Source organism: Phacochoerus africanus, chromosome 5, assembly GCF_016906955.1.
Source record: "Phacochoerus africanus isolate WHEZ1 chromosome 5, ROS_Pafr_v1, whole genome shotgun sequence".
NCBI classification, from domain to species: Eukaryota; Metazoa; Chordata; class Mammalia; order Artiodactyla; family Suidae; genus Phacochoerus; species Phacochoerus africanus.
In genome coordinates, this window is record NC_062548.1 from 73,632,306 (window position 1) to 73,647,302 (window position 14,997).

At 41.8% G+C, this 14,997-nt stretch overlaps 1 protein-coding gene across 4 annotated transcripts in view; it reads right to left on the minus strand.

Moving 5' to 3' along the window:
- Window positions 1–367: 367 nt before the first annotated feature.
- Window positions 368–14,997, minus strand: part of ALMS1 (ALMS1 centrosome and basal body associated protein) — a 163,269-nt gene continuing 148,639 nt past the window's right edge. For all 4 annotated transcript variants that reach the window (XM_047781767.1, XM_047781769.1, XM_047781768.1 and 1 more), the window contains 6 exons: window positions 14,164–14,367; window positions 13,513–13,742; window positions 11,429–11,612; window positions 8,888–8,951; window positions 1,777–1,876; window positions 368–523 (listed from right to left, as the gene is read on the minus strand). In XM_047781767.1, coding sequence (XP_047637723.1) covers window positions 479–523; window positions 1,777–1,876; window positions 8,888–8,951; window positions 11,429–11,612; window positions 13,513–13,742; window positions 14,164–14,367 — 827 coding nt within the window. In that variant the 3' untranslated portion in view covers window positions 368–478. The remainder of the gene's footprint in view (window positions 524–1,776; window positions 1,877–8,887; window positions 8,952–11,428; window positions 11,613–13,512; window positions 13,743–14,163; window positions 14,368–14,997) is intronic.

Sequence of the window (14,997 nt, forward strand, 5' to 3'; positions counted from 1 at the left end):
CAACAGGGCTCTTGCCATGCTGCTGCACTTCTGAACAAAGGCCACATTTCATCTCACAGCCCGTTTACCTTGATCGGTGCTTTTAGATTGAGGTTCCCCACACAGTTCGGGGAGCACAGCTCCTTGCACCTCTCCAGAAGGGAAATAAATGGCCCTCTGCTGCGTGCTTTACTATGAATCAACCAGAAGTTATTTATTTTCTAAAAGTATAAAAACACGTACAAAAAGAGACTGGCTCTCGGCTAGAATTAAGATACCATGGTAACAAACATCCCTGTGGGCGAGGCCACTGTGGAAAAAGTATTGCTCCCAAACCATTAATAATCTTAGTTATCACTCTACCCAAGACTCTTTAGAAGGTCAGTAATTTTCAATTACACATGGACAAGTTTTATTAAACCAGACTCATAAAGTAAGGATTGTGCTCCTCCAGGATGATAAAATATAATTCCAAGGCTCTGAGGAAAATATTCTCATGTCAGTCCCAAGGGACTTTCCTCCCCAAGAGTTGATTGGTCACTTTCTGTGGAAGAAAAGAAAGGCAGGACAGAAGTTAGATACTCCTACCATCAGAGGCATGGCCGCTCCTCAACCCAGAATGATGCTGAAGAGACCAGTGTGGTTTTCCCCAAATCTTGTTTATCTTTCTCAGTTACAGAAACTATGCTAATTATACAAAAAAAAAAAAAAAAGTCCTGAAGTGTTTAGGAAAGATCTATAATCAAACATAGTCTATACAGAAACGCAATATTAGTATCATCCTAACAGACTAATCCAGCCACTATCAGTTCACAAACACCAGCGCAACAAGAGGCCTGGCCCTGTGATGCTGACAGGCCAGACAGGCCATGCAGTGCTGGGGTCTCCCAACGTGAGGGAGCTCAGCCTGGGCTGTGGCGTGTGCTCCAGAAGCTGTTCTCCAACCTCACATTGGTTTGGTAGGAACTCGTCTCCTGTTTCTGATTTTCAGAGTCCTCTGGGGGTGAGGTGAGGGGGTTAGGAAGGAAATGAGAACAGTGAAGGATCTGGACCTTCAGGCACAGGAGCCCATCTGCTTTCTCAAGGAATTAATTGGTAGCAAGTTCCCTGGCCGGTGAGGTTCTGGGACTTGCAGCACCACTGACTCCATGGGCTGTGGGGCAGGAAATGGTGCTGGCTTCAAGGCGCTGAGTCCCAAACTGCCACCTTGTAGGCCATACCAGGACATTTTCCAATTTATTTATTTATTTACCAATGAATTTATTACATTTATAGTTGTACAATGATCATCACAATTTATTTTAAAAGTCCTAGTGGTGAAGTTCCCTTGTGGTGCAATGGGTTAAGGATCTGGCATTGTCACTGCTGTGGCCCAGCGTCACTCCCTGGTCCAGGAAGTTCCACATGCTTCAGGCAAGGCCAAAAAAAAAAAAAATTCTAGCGGTATATGATTTACCCATAAGGGGCATAAAACTATCATTTGTGACTCTGGAATGAAAACCCAACAATTCTGAAAGATTTGGGCATTTCCACATGATATCTAAACTGACACCTGAGTACGAAATTTGGTTTCATTCCAAATGTATGACCAGAGGCGCCTTTTTAAAATGTGCCTTTTTAGATTTTCAGATTTGAAATCTTGATACTTTCTAGTGCATTTATCGTCTATATTTCAGCAATGGTACAATGCATTATAAGCTTAAGTTCACTCTCCAAACGTGGTTAGGTCAGCTGTGTTTTTCTCAATTTCTCTTTCCCCTGATAAACCACATCAATCCTGCTCTAGGACTGACTGACCTTTTTATATAGCTGGGCTCGCAGCCGGTATGACTTGTATTCCGATCTCCTCTTTTCCTCTTCTCTCTTTTTCTGTACTTCTGGAAGTTGCTCATAAATCCTTGAGAAATGGCACCAATGGAGAGACAGAAAGCAGTGAGGTCACCTGACCGCAGAGGCACATGACTGCTTCTCCCCACATCTCCCTAAGTTCTCCAGCTCTCCAGGCACTCAGAACCTCAGACAGGCTGTGAGCCCTGCTTCCTGTTAAGACACCAGGACATAAAGAACCCTAGCCTAGTGCTCATGATCAGGACAGGGATATAGATCAATTAAAAAAATAATAAACTTCTACTAATAGTGGTTACTTCTGGGGAAGGAGTGGAATAAAGGGGTAGAGATGAACTTTTCACTCTATATGCAAAAATATATGATTTCAATATAAGGACTGATTACTATATTTTTAAATGTGAAAAATAATGTGAAAAGTACAATAATGGTCTTATCTAAAAACATGCATTTGATAAATACACTCTACTTGGAAATAATCTAAATCTCCAACAAAAGAACAGTGAAATAGATTATAGACTATAATAAAATTACTATGAAGCATAAAATGTTTCAAATAATTTTTATGGGAGTTCCTGTTGTGGCTCAGCAGGTTCCAAACCCGACTATTATCAGTGAGGATAAGGGTTCAATCCCTGGCCTCACTCAGTGGGTTAAGGATTCCGGGGAAAAGAAGTTCTTTAACACAGGACTCTGCAAAATCCCCATAGAAACAGGACTAGTGTTAGTTATGTTTAGATGGAAGAATTATGGGTGATATTTTCTTCTTTCAATTTTTTTCTGTATTTGCTAGAGCTTTCTATAATCCAAAAAAAAAAAATCACTGAAACAATGACCTAGAGGCTCTGTGGGAAACAGATTAGAGAAAACAAAGAATAGAAGTTGGTGAACAGCAGCCTTTCAAGAGAGGAGGCCAAGCTTGCATCAAGGCAGTCAGGAGGATGGGTTCCAGAGCGATCACTAAGGCAAGTCTCCTGGACATGCTAGCTGGTCACAGGTGCAGTGTGGGGTCACACGGCTGAGGGCAGCCGCTCCCCAGCTTTTATGGCTGGCTGGTGAGTGGGTGGGCCAAAAAAGTGTAGAGTGGAGAATGGGAGTTCCACTTGAGACACTGGAAACAACCACTAACTGAGAACACAAAAGCGGAAGTCAGACAAGGGACCAAAAAAGAACAAACATTTAAGTCACTGCTGGGAGTGGATCTGGTGTTGTCACTGCTGTGGCTTGGGTTATGGGATCAATCCCTGGCCCAGGAACTTCTGCATGCTGTGGGTGCAGCCAATAAATAAACAAATAAAACTCAAGAAAAAAAGTCACTGTTGATGAAAACCACAATGAGATAGCACATCACATCTGTTAGAATGGCTAGTATTAAAAAAACAAGAGCTAATAAGTGGTGGCTAGGAGGTGGAGAACGTGCTCTGTGGCTGCACATGCAAATTGGTGCCGCACCATGGAAAACATTAGGCAAGTTCCTCAAAATAGAACTACGGTATGGTCCAGCAATCCCACTTCTGGGTATATATCTGAAGATGAAATGATCTCGAAGAGATAGGTGCACCCTCACGTTCGTTACAGCACTATTCACAGTAGTGAGAACATGGAAACAACCTACATGTCCACCAACAGATAAATGAATAAAGAAAGTGTGATATATGTTTTATCTACAGAATATTATTCAGCCATAAAAAGAAAATCCTTTCATTTGCAACAGCATGTATAGACCTTGAGGTCTATGATGTACTAAATGAAATAAGTCAAAGACAAAATTGTATGATCTCACTCACATGGGGACTCTAAAAACATCAAATGCATAGGAATAAAGAATAGAAGGATGGTTGCCAGGGGCTGAGGGATGGGGGAATGGAGAGATGCTGGTCAAAGAGTACAAACTTCCAGTTAGTTCTATGACAAGTAAGTTCTGGGGATCGAATGTGCAGCACAGTGACTGTAGCTAACAACACTGCATCGTATACTTCAAAGTTGCTATGACAGAGCTTTACAGTTCTCATTATAATAACAACAATGTGCTAATTCCATGAGGTGAAGAATGTGTTAACTAACCTACTGTAAATATTTTGCAATATAAATATGTATATGGAAGCAACGCCGAGTAGTTATGCTGTGAGCCACACAGGAAGTCCATCACCTCATTGTACACCTTAAACTTACACAATGTTAAACAGCAATTATATCAGAGTAAAGCTGGAAAAAAAAGTCACTGTTAGTGTAAATTAACGATAATACATTAACCATTCAACAAAAAGTCACTGTTAGAGAAGGGATAACAAAGGCCACTGGAAAACAGAACACATGATGTGAAGACAAAATCTGCTTGGACCAGGAAAGGTTGTATTCTAGGGCTGGAAAGCTGGGAGTCAGGCTAATCATGACAACCAGAAATTACATCTTGTAAATGGCTTCTTGAAAGCAATCATTATGTATTACTGGAACTGTCTGTCTGCTTATAGTCTGGAGTTAACTACCTTTCATTTCTAGTATCTAGTCCAGTGCCTGGCACATACCCAAATATATGCATTAATCAAGTTGGTGAAAAAAATTTTTCTTGGGAGCTACTGCTGTGGCACAGCAGGTTAAGGATCTGATGTTGTCACTGCAGTGGTACAGGTTCAATCCCTGGCCTGGTACAGTGGGTTAAAGATCTGGCATTGCTGCAGCTGTGGTGTAGGTCGCAGTTACAGCTTGGATTTGATCCCTGGCTCAGGAACTTCCATATGCTGTGGGTGCGGCCAAAAAACAAAAACAAAAATAAAAAACTTCTCTTGAGGGACACAATGGAAGAAATGCTTCCAGCTAAGAGTCAAGTTGAAGTTCTCCCTTCGCCAAATCCTTTCCTCTTCTTCTTTCTTTTTTTTTGCTTTTAGGGTTTCACCTGCAGCATATGGGAGTTACCAGGCTAGGGGTCGAATCGGAGCTGCAGCTGGAGCCTATGCTGCAGCTTAAGGCAATGGCGGCTCTTTAACCCACTGATCGAGGCCAGGGATCGATCCGAATCTTCATGGATACTGGATGGGTTCATTATCACTAGGCCACAACAGGAACTCCTCAAATCCTTTCTTCTTCCAGAAACCTTTAAACACCTTTCGTAGAGGTAGGCAATGAGCAAGGATGATGAGTAACACAGAGATCCAGGGCTCCAAATCCCTCTTATGCTTCAGGTGAAGGAGTACTGGATGGGGAGCCCACAGCTGGACTCTAACCCCAGTACTGGCCCTGACTTGCTGGACTACCTCCTCTCTCTGGGTTTTAAGTTTCCTAAAAGTTAAGGATGGACCAAGATGGTCTTTAAGATCCCATTCAACTCTATGATTCTCAGATGGAAGTGAATGGCTTCTTTGAAAATGAATCAGTTTAAAATCTGTCTTTTCCCAGAAGATGGGTACTTAACCTGCTCTTACAAACTATATTTATATTTTAAAGCACTGATGCCTTCAAAGATACCCTATCTTCCTACAGGCAAGCTTTACAGTCCTTTATAGCAAGGACTCTTCTTGCTGAGATAGTGTTATTCGCTGCCACAAAATAAACACTGTGTGATTCCCCTTAATTAAATCTTGTGACATTCAGAATAAAGCAATAATTCTCAAAGTTCTTATACTTAGGACCTCTTTATACTACTAAAAGTTGAGGGCAATTTTGATGAATATGGATTTTATGTATTGATACTTAATGTATTAGAAGTTAAAACTAAACGTTAAACAAATGCTTATTTCACAACCTAAGTATCCATCAACAAGTGAATGGATAAAGAAGGCGTGAATACACTCAGGCATAAAAAAGGATATAATCCTGCCATTCTAGACCTAGAGGGTATTATGCTTAGTGAGACAAGTTAAGAGAAAGACAAATACTGTATTACATCAATTATATGTGGAATATAAAAAATAAAACAAATGTATATAACAAAACAGAAACAGATGCACAGATACAGAGAACAAACTAGTAGTTACCAGTGGGTAGAAGGAAAGGGGGAGGGGCAAAAGAGGGGTAGAGGATTAAAAGGTACAAATTATGTAAAATAAATAAGCAACAAGGATATATAGTATAGCAGGGAAATACAGCCTTTATTTGGCAATAACTATAAATGGAATATAATCTATAAAAATAGCTGAATTACTATGCTTTGCATCTGAAACAAATATAATATTGTAAATTAACTATACTTCAATAAAAAACTTATTTTTTTTTGTCTTTTTAGGGCTGCACCCACGGCATATGGAGGTTCCCAGGCCAGGGGTCGAATCGGAGCTGTAGCCCCCGGCCTACACCAGAGCCACAGCAACGTGGGATCTGAGCCACATCTGCAACCTACACCACAGCTCATGGCAACACTGGATCCTCAACCCACTGAGCAAGGCCAGGGATCGAACACACAACCTCATGGTTCCTAGTCAGATTTGTTAACCACTGAAACACGATGGGAATTCCAAAAAAACCTTATTTCTTAATTTAAATAATAAGAAGCCTATTACATGGTAACATAAAAATAAATACATTTTCCAAAACAAAGTAAGAAGAGTGGAATGTTTTACGTATTTTGCAAATCTCTTTAATGTTGGTTTCGTAGAAGATAGTTGGATTCTTTTATTTGTTTCTGTATTAAGTCTGTGGGGAGTTCCCGTCATGGTGCAGTGGTTAATGAATCCGACTAGGAACCATGAGGTTATGGGTTCGATCCCTGACCTTGCTCAGTGGGTTGAGGATCCAGTGTTGGCGTGAGCTATGGTTTAGGTCGCAGACGCAGCTTGGATCCCACATTGCTGTGGCTGTTGTGTAGGCTGGCAGCTATAGCTCCGATTAGACCCCTAGCCTGGGAACCTCCATATGCCGAGGGAGCGGCCCAAGAAATAACAACAACAAAAAAAAAATCTGTGGTTATATGTTGTTCTAGTTAAAGTATACATTAAAAAAAATCCAATTTACACACATATGTAATTGGAAAAGAAAGTATTTTAGTATTCTTTTCAGATAATTGTTGATTTTCTTGATACTATACCAAATCTTGACAAATGGTAGTTTAACTGTAGACATTTACCTACATGGTATGAAAAATACCACAATTATTATTATTTGTTTTTGTCTTTCTAGGGCTGCACCTGCAGCATACGGAAGTTCCCAGGCTAGGGGTCGAATTGGAGCTGCAGCTGCCAGCCTACACAACAGCCACAGCAATGCTGGATCCTTAACCCACTAAGCGAGGTCAGGGATTGAACCCGAGTCTTCTTGGTTACTAGTAGGTTTGTTATTGCTGAGCCACAACGGGAACTCCCAAATAGCACAATTATTTATATCATTGCTGATCTCATCAGAAAAGTCAAAGTACTGGGAGGTAGTCAACGCAAAGTGGTAGACAAGTTTTCTAGAATTCTATTCTTTGCTTGAAAGCTTGGATTTTCTCTGTGGCAATAAATATTGTCAACTCTTTTTCTCAAAGTGACACATTAACATCTTCATTTTGAAGAAAATGTCTGTCATATACTCATTTTGAATAATTAATTTATCTGTCATTCTTTCAAGTAAAAGCTGTGTTCCAGGAAAAAGGCAGCTAGTTCAGCTCACTATGCAAGCCAAGGCATCAGCGCTCATAGCATCTTGGTGTGCAGCAGAAGCGCTCCGTGCGTACTTCCAGCACACTGCTGCCACGTGGCTGTGAGGAACACAATGGCCAGCACAGTTTGGTGCCACTGTCTCAAAGAGCGCTGAGGCATCAGCTGTTTTACTTCTCTCCTCATTACTTCTGCATCATCAGTACTAATGTCAATACCGTGAAAAGATGCATAATGTTCTAGTATTATTTTGAAATTCGTTTTGACCTGGCAAAACCCCTAAAGGGATCGTCAGAGGTCCATGGACCACCCTTTGACAACCACTTGATCACAGCATCCCTTTGAATTACCTATAAGGACAGAGTTTACTAAATGGAGAGTAAAAACAAGATTTCTAGAGGAATGCTTTAATTACCTAAGATAAATTGTTTTCAAGCACTATTACAACTATAAAACTGTTCTTATTAAAGGCGGTCTCTAATGAAGCCCTAAAAGGTAACTGACGTCAACTCTGTTACTCCATGGCAATCTCATGAGCAATAAATGCATATCTCTAATTAATTAATTGCTAAAGAATGCAACGGCACAAAATTCAAAAAGTATAAAAAGGTAAAAATTAGTCTTACTCCTATCTCTGTACTCACTGAGTTGTTTTTCCCAAAGGCAACCACTATTATCAGTTTTTTGGGTATCTTTCCAGAGACAGTCTGCATACAAAAGTATATTTATTCATGTAAGCACAAATACCTTTTTTAAAGACTACAGATGGTAGCATTGCACACATGCTTCTGAAATTTCTTTTTTTTTTTCTTTTCTTTTACGACTGCATCTGTGGCATATGAAAGTTTATACTAATTTATACTTTTACAGTTACTTATTCTTTCAGGCTAGGGCTGAATCGGAGCTGCAGCTGCAGGCCTACTCCCCAGCCAAGGCAACACTGGATCTAAGCCATATCTGCAACCTATGCCACAGCTTGGGGCAAGGTCAGATCCTTAACCCTTTGAGCATGGTCAGAGATCAAACCTGCACCCTCATAGACACTATGTTGGGTTCTTAAACCCTCTGAGCCACAATAGGAACTCCTTGATTTTTTTTCTAAGCCTAATTTATTGTTTCTTGGAGACTATTCCCTTATCTCTCACTGTATTGGATAAATTTCTAGAAAAAGGATTGCCTAGATGTAAGGACCCAAATAAATACTTAATTTTAAAATATTTTAAATTTATATTTAAGTTTCTAACAAAGACAAGCCTGACTAGGGCATGCAAATTAATGGTGATTTTTTTATATTTTTGCATATGAGTCACCCATACCATGATCTGCTATTTTCCATCTCTTTTTTAGTGCCATAAGTGAGAAACTACTTTTGTAACTAATTTTCTCATAATGTTTTAACTACAGCATTATGCCTTTATTTTGGAGCCAATCTAGAGCTCCTGACCATTTGGCGGCCTAATTTATACTTTTATAGTTACTTATTCTTTTGGCCTTACCGTTTAGACCTCTGGATCATTTCCTTCTTTCCAACAGGCCTTTTCTTTTGAGTAGCCAGGAAACCTAAGCAAGAGAAGAAGTTTTTAGTGGACTGAGTTTTTTTTTTTTTTAATTGAGGTCTAGTTGATTATGTAATATTATATACGTTTCAGGTGTACAAAATAGTGAGTGATTCACAATTTTTTTTGTCTTTTTTTTTTTTTAGGACTGCACTTGCGGCATATGGAGGTTCCCAGGCTATGGGCCCAATTGGAGCTGTAGCCGCTGGCCTATACCACAGCACAGCAATGCAGAATCTGAGCCATGTCTGCAACCTACACCACAGCTCACGGCAACACCAGATCCTTAACCCACTGAGCAAGGGCAGGGATTGAACCAGCAACCTCATGGTTCCTAGTCAGATTTGTTTCCTCTGCGCCATGATGGGAACTCTGTGATTCACAATTTTTAAAGGTTATACCTCTTTTATAGTTATTCCCTATATTATACAGTATATCCTTATAGTTTACTTATTTTATACATAGTTTGTATCTCTTAATTCCCCACCCTTATCTTGCCCCTCCTTCCACCCGCTCCCCACTGGTAAAACACTAGTTTGTTCTCTATACCTGTGAGTTTCTTTTTTGTTATATTCACTAAGAATTTTTAGATTTCACATGTAAGTGATGTAATACGGCATTTTTCTTTCTCTGTCTGACTCGTTACACTGAGTAGCGCCCTCCAGATCAATCCATGCTGTTGCAAACGGCAAAATTTTCTTTTTTATTGTTGAGTAGCAGTGGTGTCACCCATCCCAGCCTCTACAAACTGAAGAACCCAGGCCTTGACTGATCTCTGTGTTTCCATAGCAACCCCTGAGAGCTGAAGGATACTTGCCCTGATTTATCTTTGTGCTTGTTTCAAACTACCTGACATTTGGCAGAGGAGATGTGTAGCTGTACTTAGATACATGCTTTGAGAGATACACAGTGGTCAACTGCCCCAAAACGACTCTGAAGGGATCATAAGCACAAGCCTGCGTGGATGAGACCTGGAAGTGTCCAAACATTACCTTTGCTTCATTACCACGCTACGATCACTGTCCAAAGGGGACATCTGTACTCAGACAGCACAATCGGTGCCACGTGCAAAGGAGCACGGAAGACAGTGGCTGCCCTGGCTGCCTCTGAAAATCTGCCCCCCTCTCCTCAAGCCCTAATGACCTACCTGCCTCCTAACCCTTATATTCCCTTCCTCTCCTCCCTTTGGGGAGCAAGTATCTTTCAGCATGAGCTCTCCCTTCTCCATTCCTTGATCCACAAATAAAGTTTCTGCTCTGCTACGCTGAACCTGGTCTCATTCAACTGAAGTTTGTGACTGGGGAAAGAACCCATGGAGGGGTCCCTGATCCTTAGGGGACTGGTAAGTAACAGATGACTGTGTCTCTATTTTTTTGCTTTTTAGGGCTACACCCAAGGCATGTGAAGTTCCCAGGCTAGGCGTCAAATGGGAGCTGTAGCTGCCGGCCTATGGCATAGCCACAGCAACGTGGAATCCAAGCTGCCTCTGTGACTTACACCATACTCATGGCAACGCCAGATCCTTAACCCACTGAGTGAGGCCAGGGATCGAACCTGTGTCCTCATGGATACTAGTTGGGTTCATTACCACTGAGCCAAGATAGGAACTCTGGGATTGTGTCTTAATAAGGAAGGGTATGTTGCCCAAGAGTTGTGAGAGGGAGCTGCTAGGACTTTCTGCCTTTACCCTGAGCCGGCAGTGCTGGAAGGTGATCGACGCCAAGGCCAAGGCCAGGGTTAGACTATGATGACTATGAGAGCAGCCCAAAGCCCCTGAAGACACAACACTATGGCACAGATTAGACAGCTGAATAGAAACATGGACTAGTTTATAAGTAAGGCTGTGATGAAAGCATTAGACAGTATTTTATAGTTTTCACAGCTTTCACATGTTATTACTGAGACCTTACATCTAGCATAATTGTTAAGAGCACAGACTCTAGCACTGGCCCATCTGGGTTCAAATCTCAGCTTATTATATTGGACAAGATACTTAATCTCCCTTTGCCTCAGTTTTCTCATCTTGTGAAATAGGGATATTAAAATAGTATCCACCTCAGAGAGGCAGTGTCAGCGTTAAAGTCTGGGCAAAACATAAGGGCTACATAAGTATTTACTATTATTATTGTTGCCATTTTATGAGTTAGGCAAGCCTAGAATCAGCCAAGTCCTCCAAAACATTATACTTCTGGAAGTAAATTGCTCATGGCGACAGAGCTGGTTTTGTAAAAACACCATTCTCACTGCATACTCTCATTTTTAAGGTGTAGTGACAGGGCAAGAGCAACTGGGCTTACGTGGATCAGTGCTGAGAGTGAAAACTGGGCAGGTGGTTCTGCTACCTAAGGAGACTGCAGTCTCAGCAAGCAAAAAGTCCCTTTCTGAGCATGTAACTGGCCTGGTACTGAGCAGTGCTCCCTTGCATGAAGCAGACCTTGCCCCTTCTCCCCACTAAAAGGAAAGCCAATGGGCAGGATGCACCTCTCTTGGGGAGCTGGTGCATGGGGTTCCGGCAGCCTTGCCATTCTTGCACAGTGTTGAACAGTGCCTCCCGCTCACTCTGTAACACGTTCTGCAGCTTCCTCTCCTGGACTATTAACTTCAGGCGCTTTATCCGTTCCCCAGAGCGGGAGATGAAGTCAGGTCTGTGAAGCTGAAGTGACTCCTGTGGAGGAGAGAAAACCCCCAACCTCACATTAATGACGCAGTCTTTTCTGCAAGGGCCTAGAAAAATAGGTTTTCCGAGCAGGTTTGTAAATACAGAAAACATCTAGAGCTGAAGAATGATCTAACAACTCTCTGTGGCGGGGAGAAGCTCTGATAGGAAAATCAGAGGGATCAAAGAAACAAGCCCAGGATTAAGACTGTGGCACAAATAACAAGTGCTGGAGGGGGTGTGGAGAAAAGGGAACCCTCCTGCACTGTTGGTGGGAATGTAAACTGGTACAGCCACTATGGAGAACAGTTTGCAAATACCTTAGAAATCTATACACAGAACTTCCATATGACCCCGCAATCCCACTCTTGGGCATCCATCCGGACAAAACTCTACTTAAAAGAGACACATGCACCCGCATGCTCATTGCAGCCCTATTCACAATGGCCAGGACATGGAAACAACCCAAATGTCCATCGACAGATGATTGGATTCGGAAGATGTGGTGTATATATACACAATGGAATACTACTCAGCCATAAAAAAGAATGACATAATGCCATTTGCAGCAACATGGATGGAACTAGAGAATCTCATACTGAGTGAAATGAGCCAGAAAGACAAAGACAAAGACAAATACCATATGATATCACTTATAACTGGAATCTAATTTCCAGCACAAATGAACATCTCCTCAGAAAAGAAAATCATGGACTTGGAGAAAAGACTTGTGGCTGCCTGATGGGAGGGGGAGTGAGTGGGAGGGATCGGGAGCTTGGACTTATCAGACACAACTTAGAATAGATATACAAGGAGATCCTGCCGAGTAGCATTGAGAACTTTGTCTAGATACTCATGTTGCAACAGAACAAAGGGTGGGGGAAAAAAATGTAATTGTAATGTATACATGTAAGGATAACCTGATCCCCTTGCTGTACAGTGGGAAAAAAATAAATAAATAAATAAATAAATTAAAAAAAAAAAAAAAAAAAAGACTGGCAATTACAACTCTCCCCAACATGGATGGGATAAAGCTTGGCCCACTGTGCTAATTTAAATTTCTGTTCAGGAATTCCTGTGTGGCTCAGTGGTAACAAACCCAACTACTATGCATGAGAGAGCGGGTTTGATCCCTGGCCTCACTCAGTGGGTTAAGGATCTGGTGTTACTGTGAGCTGTGGTGTAGGTCAGAAGCTGCAGCTTGGATTTGACCCCTAGCCTGGGAACCTCCATATGCCTCAGGTGTGGCCCTAGAAAGAAAAAAAAAAAAAAATCCCTTCAAAGAAATACATGATTAAATAACATTTTCTTTAGCTTCCCAGGTACTTAAAAAGAAGAGACTTGGTACATTTAAAACCCCAAGGTAAGTAGAAATAGGAGTTATATCAGTGGAGGAACAAATACAAAGTTGCCACAAACATCAGGCCTCCACTCCACTCCTCTATCTACAAACCTTATGAGCAGCTACACAACATCCTCCTGCCTGCTACCCTGCCCCCAGATACCAAGGGTGATGCACAATTTATAATGGCTAATGGTAAGGCAGCCTTTGATCAATGAGTGTGAGAACAGATGAACTGTGGAGGTGCTAGAAATGAGGGTCACACGATCTACTTCTGAAGCCCCCCCCCTTTTTTTTGCTTTTTAGGGCTGCAATTGCGGCATATGGAGGTTCCCAGGCTAGGGGTCTAATCAGAGCTACAGCTGCCAGTCGACACCCCAGCCACAGCAACGCCAGACCCGAGCCATGTCTGTGAACTACCATAGCTCATAGTAACTCCAGATCCTCAAACCATTGAGAGAGGCCAAGGATTGAACCCACAACCTCAGGGTTCCTAGTCGGATTCGTTTCCGCTGCGCCACAACAGGAACCCCACATTTGGCTAAAATTAACTCCAAGTCATTGTACCTGCAGGGTTGCTCTCACAAAAGGCTTCAGTGGATGTCTGCCGGGGCCTGCCAGTGAGCAGTGGCTGAATATGTGTTGTTCCTGCCAGTTCTGTTCCCGAAGAGGCTCTCTCCAGGGTTTGGTGTTGGTTATTGGTGCAAACCAGGAGATACCAGGGCCATGAAACTTGGGCAGGTTTTCCTTCTTAGGACCAGATTTCACATTTTCCACAGGAACAAACCATGAAACTCCTATAGGAAATATTTTTAAGAAAGAAAAAGGATTTTTCATTTTTCTCATCAAAGGCATGTGCATAATAAGGTTCTCGGGGCTCAGCTGTTAGAGGCCACTGAGAAGCCTTAGAATCTGCTTAACTGCAGGTATGAGTCTGTAATTGGAGCGCTAGACACAGCTGGCCCTCTGCATCTGTGTATTTGGGGGGAGGTACTGTGCTGCTTTTTATAAGGGACTTGAGCATCCATGGATTTCGGTATCCACAAGGGGTACTGGAACTAAATCCCCTGTGGATATGGAGGGATTACTATACTTTGGTGGTGCTGGGGGAAGACAGAATCAATACTGAGTCATTTAGAAACAAAGAATCTTGGCATTGCAAGAGACCAGAAATTCACTAGTTTCTTTTTTGCTAAGAAAGCAGAATTAGAAACTGACCTTCACAGCAGCTCTGCTTGTTCTTCCTTAACTTTGTGTCCCCAAAATAACTGGTAAGGATTCTTTTCTCTTCTGTTTTTTCTTCTGACAAAGAAGTCACATCACTGTCCTCTTCTACTCTGGCCTCGCTGGAACTTGGAGTTGGGAACGTCATCCCAACATCTCGAGTATGTTTTCTGACACCATTCACAATTTCCAAGGTACCTGAAGGGAAAGATCACAGACATCTCTGGGAACAGCGTTGAGACTTCGTTGGCAGGCATATTCAAGTCAGTAAATAAAAACTTTTTAAGGCTTCAAAACACAGGCTACTGCCTCCTCTTGGGTGGAGTGAAGGCGTATGAGGGAGAGAAAAGAAAGGGAAAATGAGAGGAGAGAGAGAGATGGAGGGTGTATGTTGTGTGTTTATTTCTGTCAGTTTAGGTATTAGAGGGAAAGAACTACTAATATGCATTCAATGGGAAAAGGATTTCAGTTCTGATCCCAAGTGAAAAGAACAGTAACTACTGCCCTTTTGGCAGTTACCCAGGTAAGGAAGAGATTAACGGATGGAAAGACATGACTGGAGGGAAAAATAAACAAGGAGAAAGGTTTTTGTTTTTAAGTTTTTGTTTCATAAAATCAAAGACACAAGAAATCATAAAGTGAAAGATTTTGGTCCCACTGCTGTTCTCCGTTCATTGATAACCCTGTGATTCCAGAAAAATTTTTGTACACACAAAACAATTCTCTTCCTTCATTTTTTTTTTTCTTCTTCTCTTTTTGCCTTTTCTAGGGCCACTCTCTCGGCATATGGAGGTTCCCAGGCTAGGGGTCGAATCGGAGCTGTAGCCA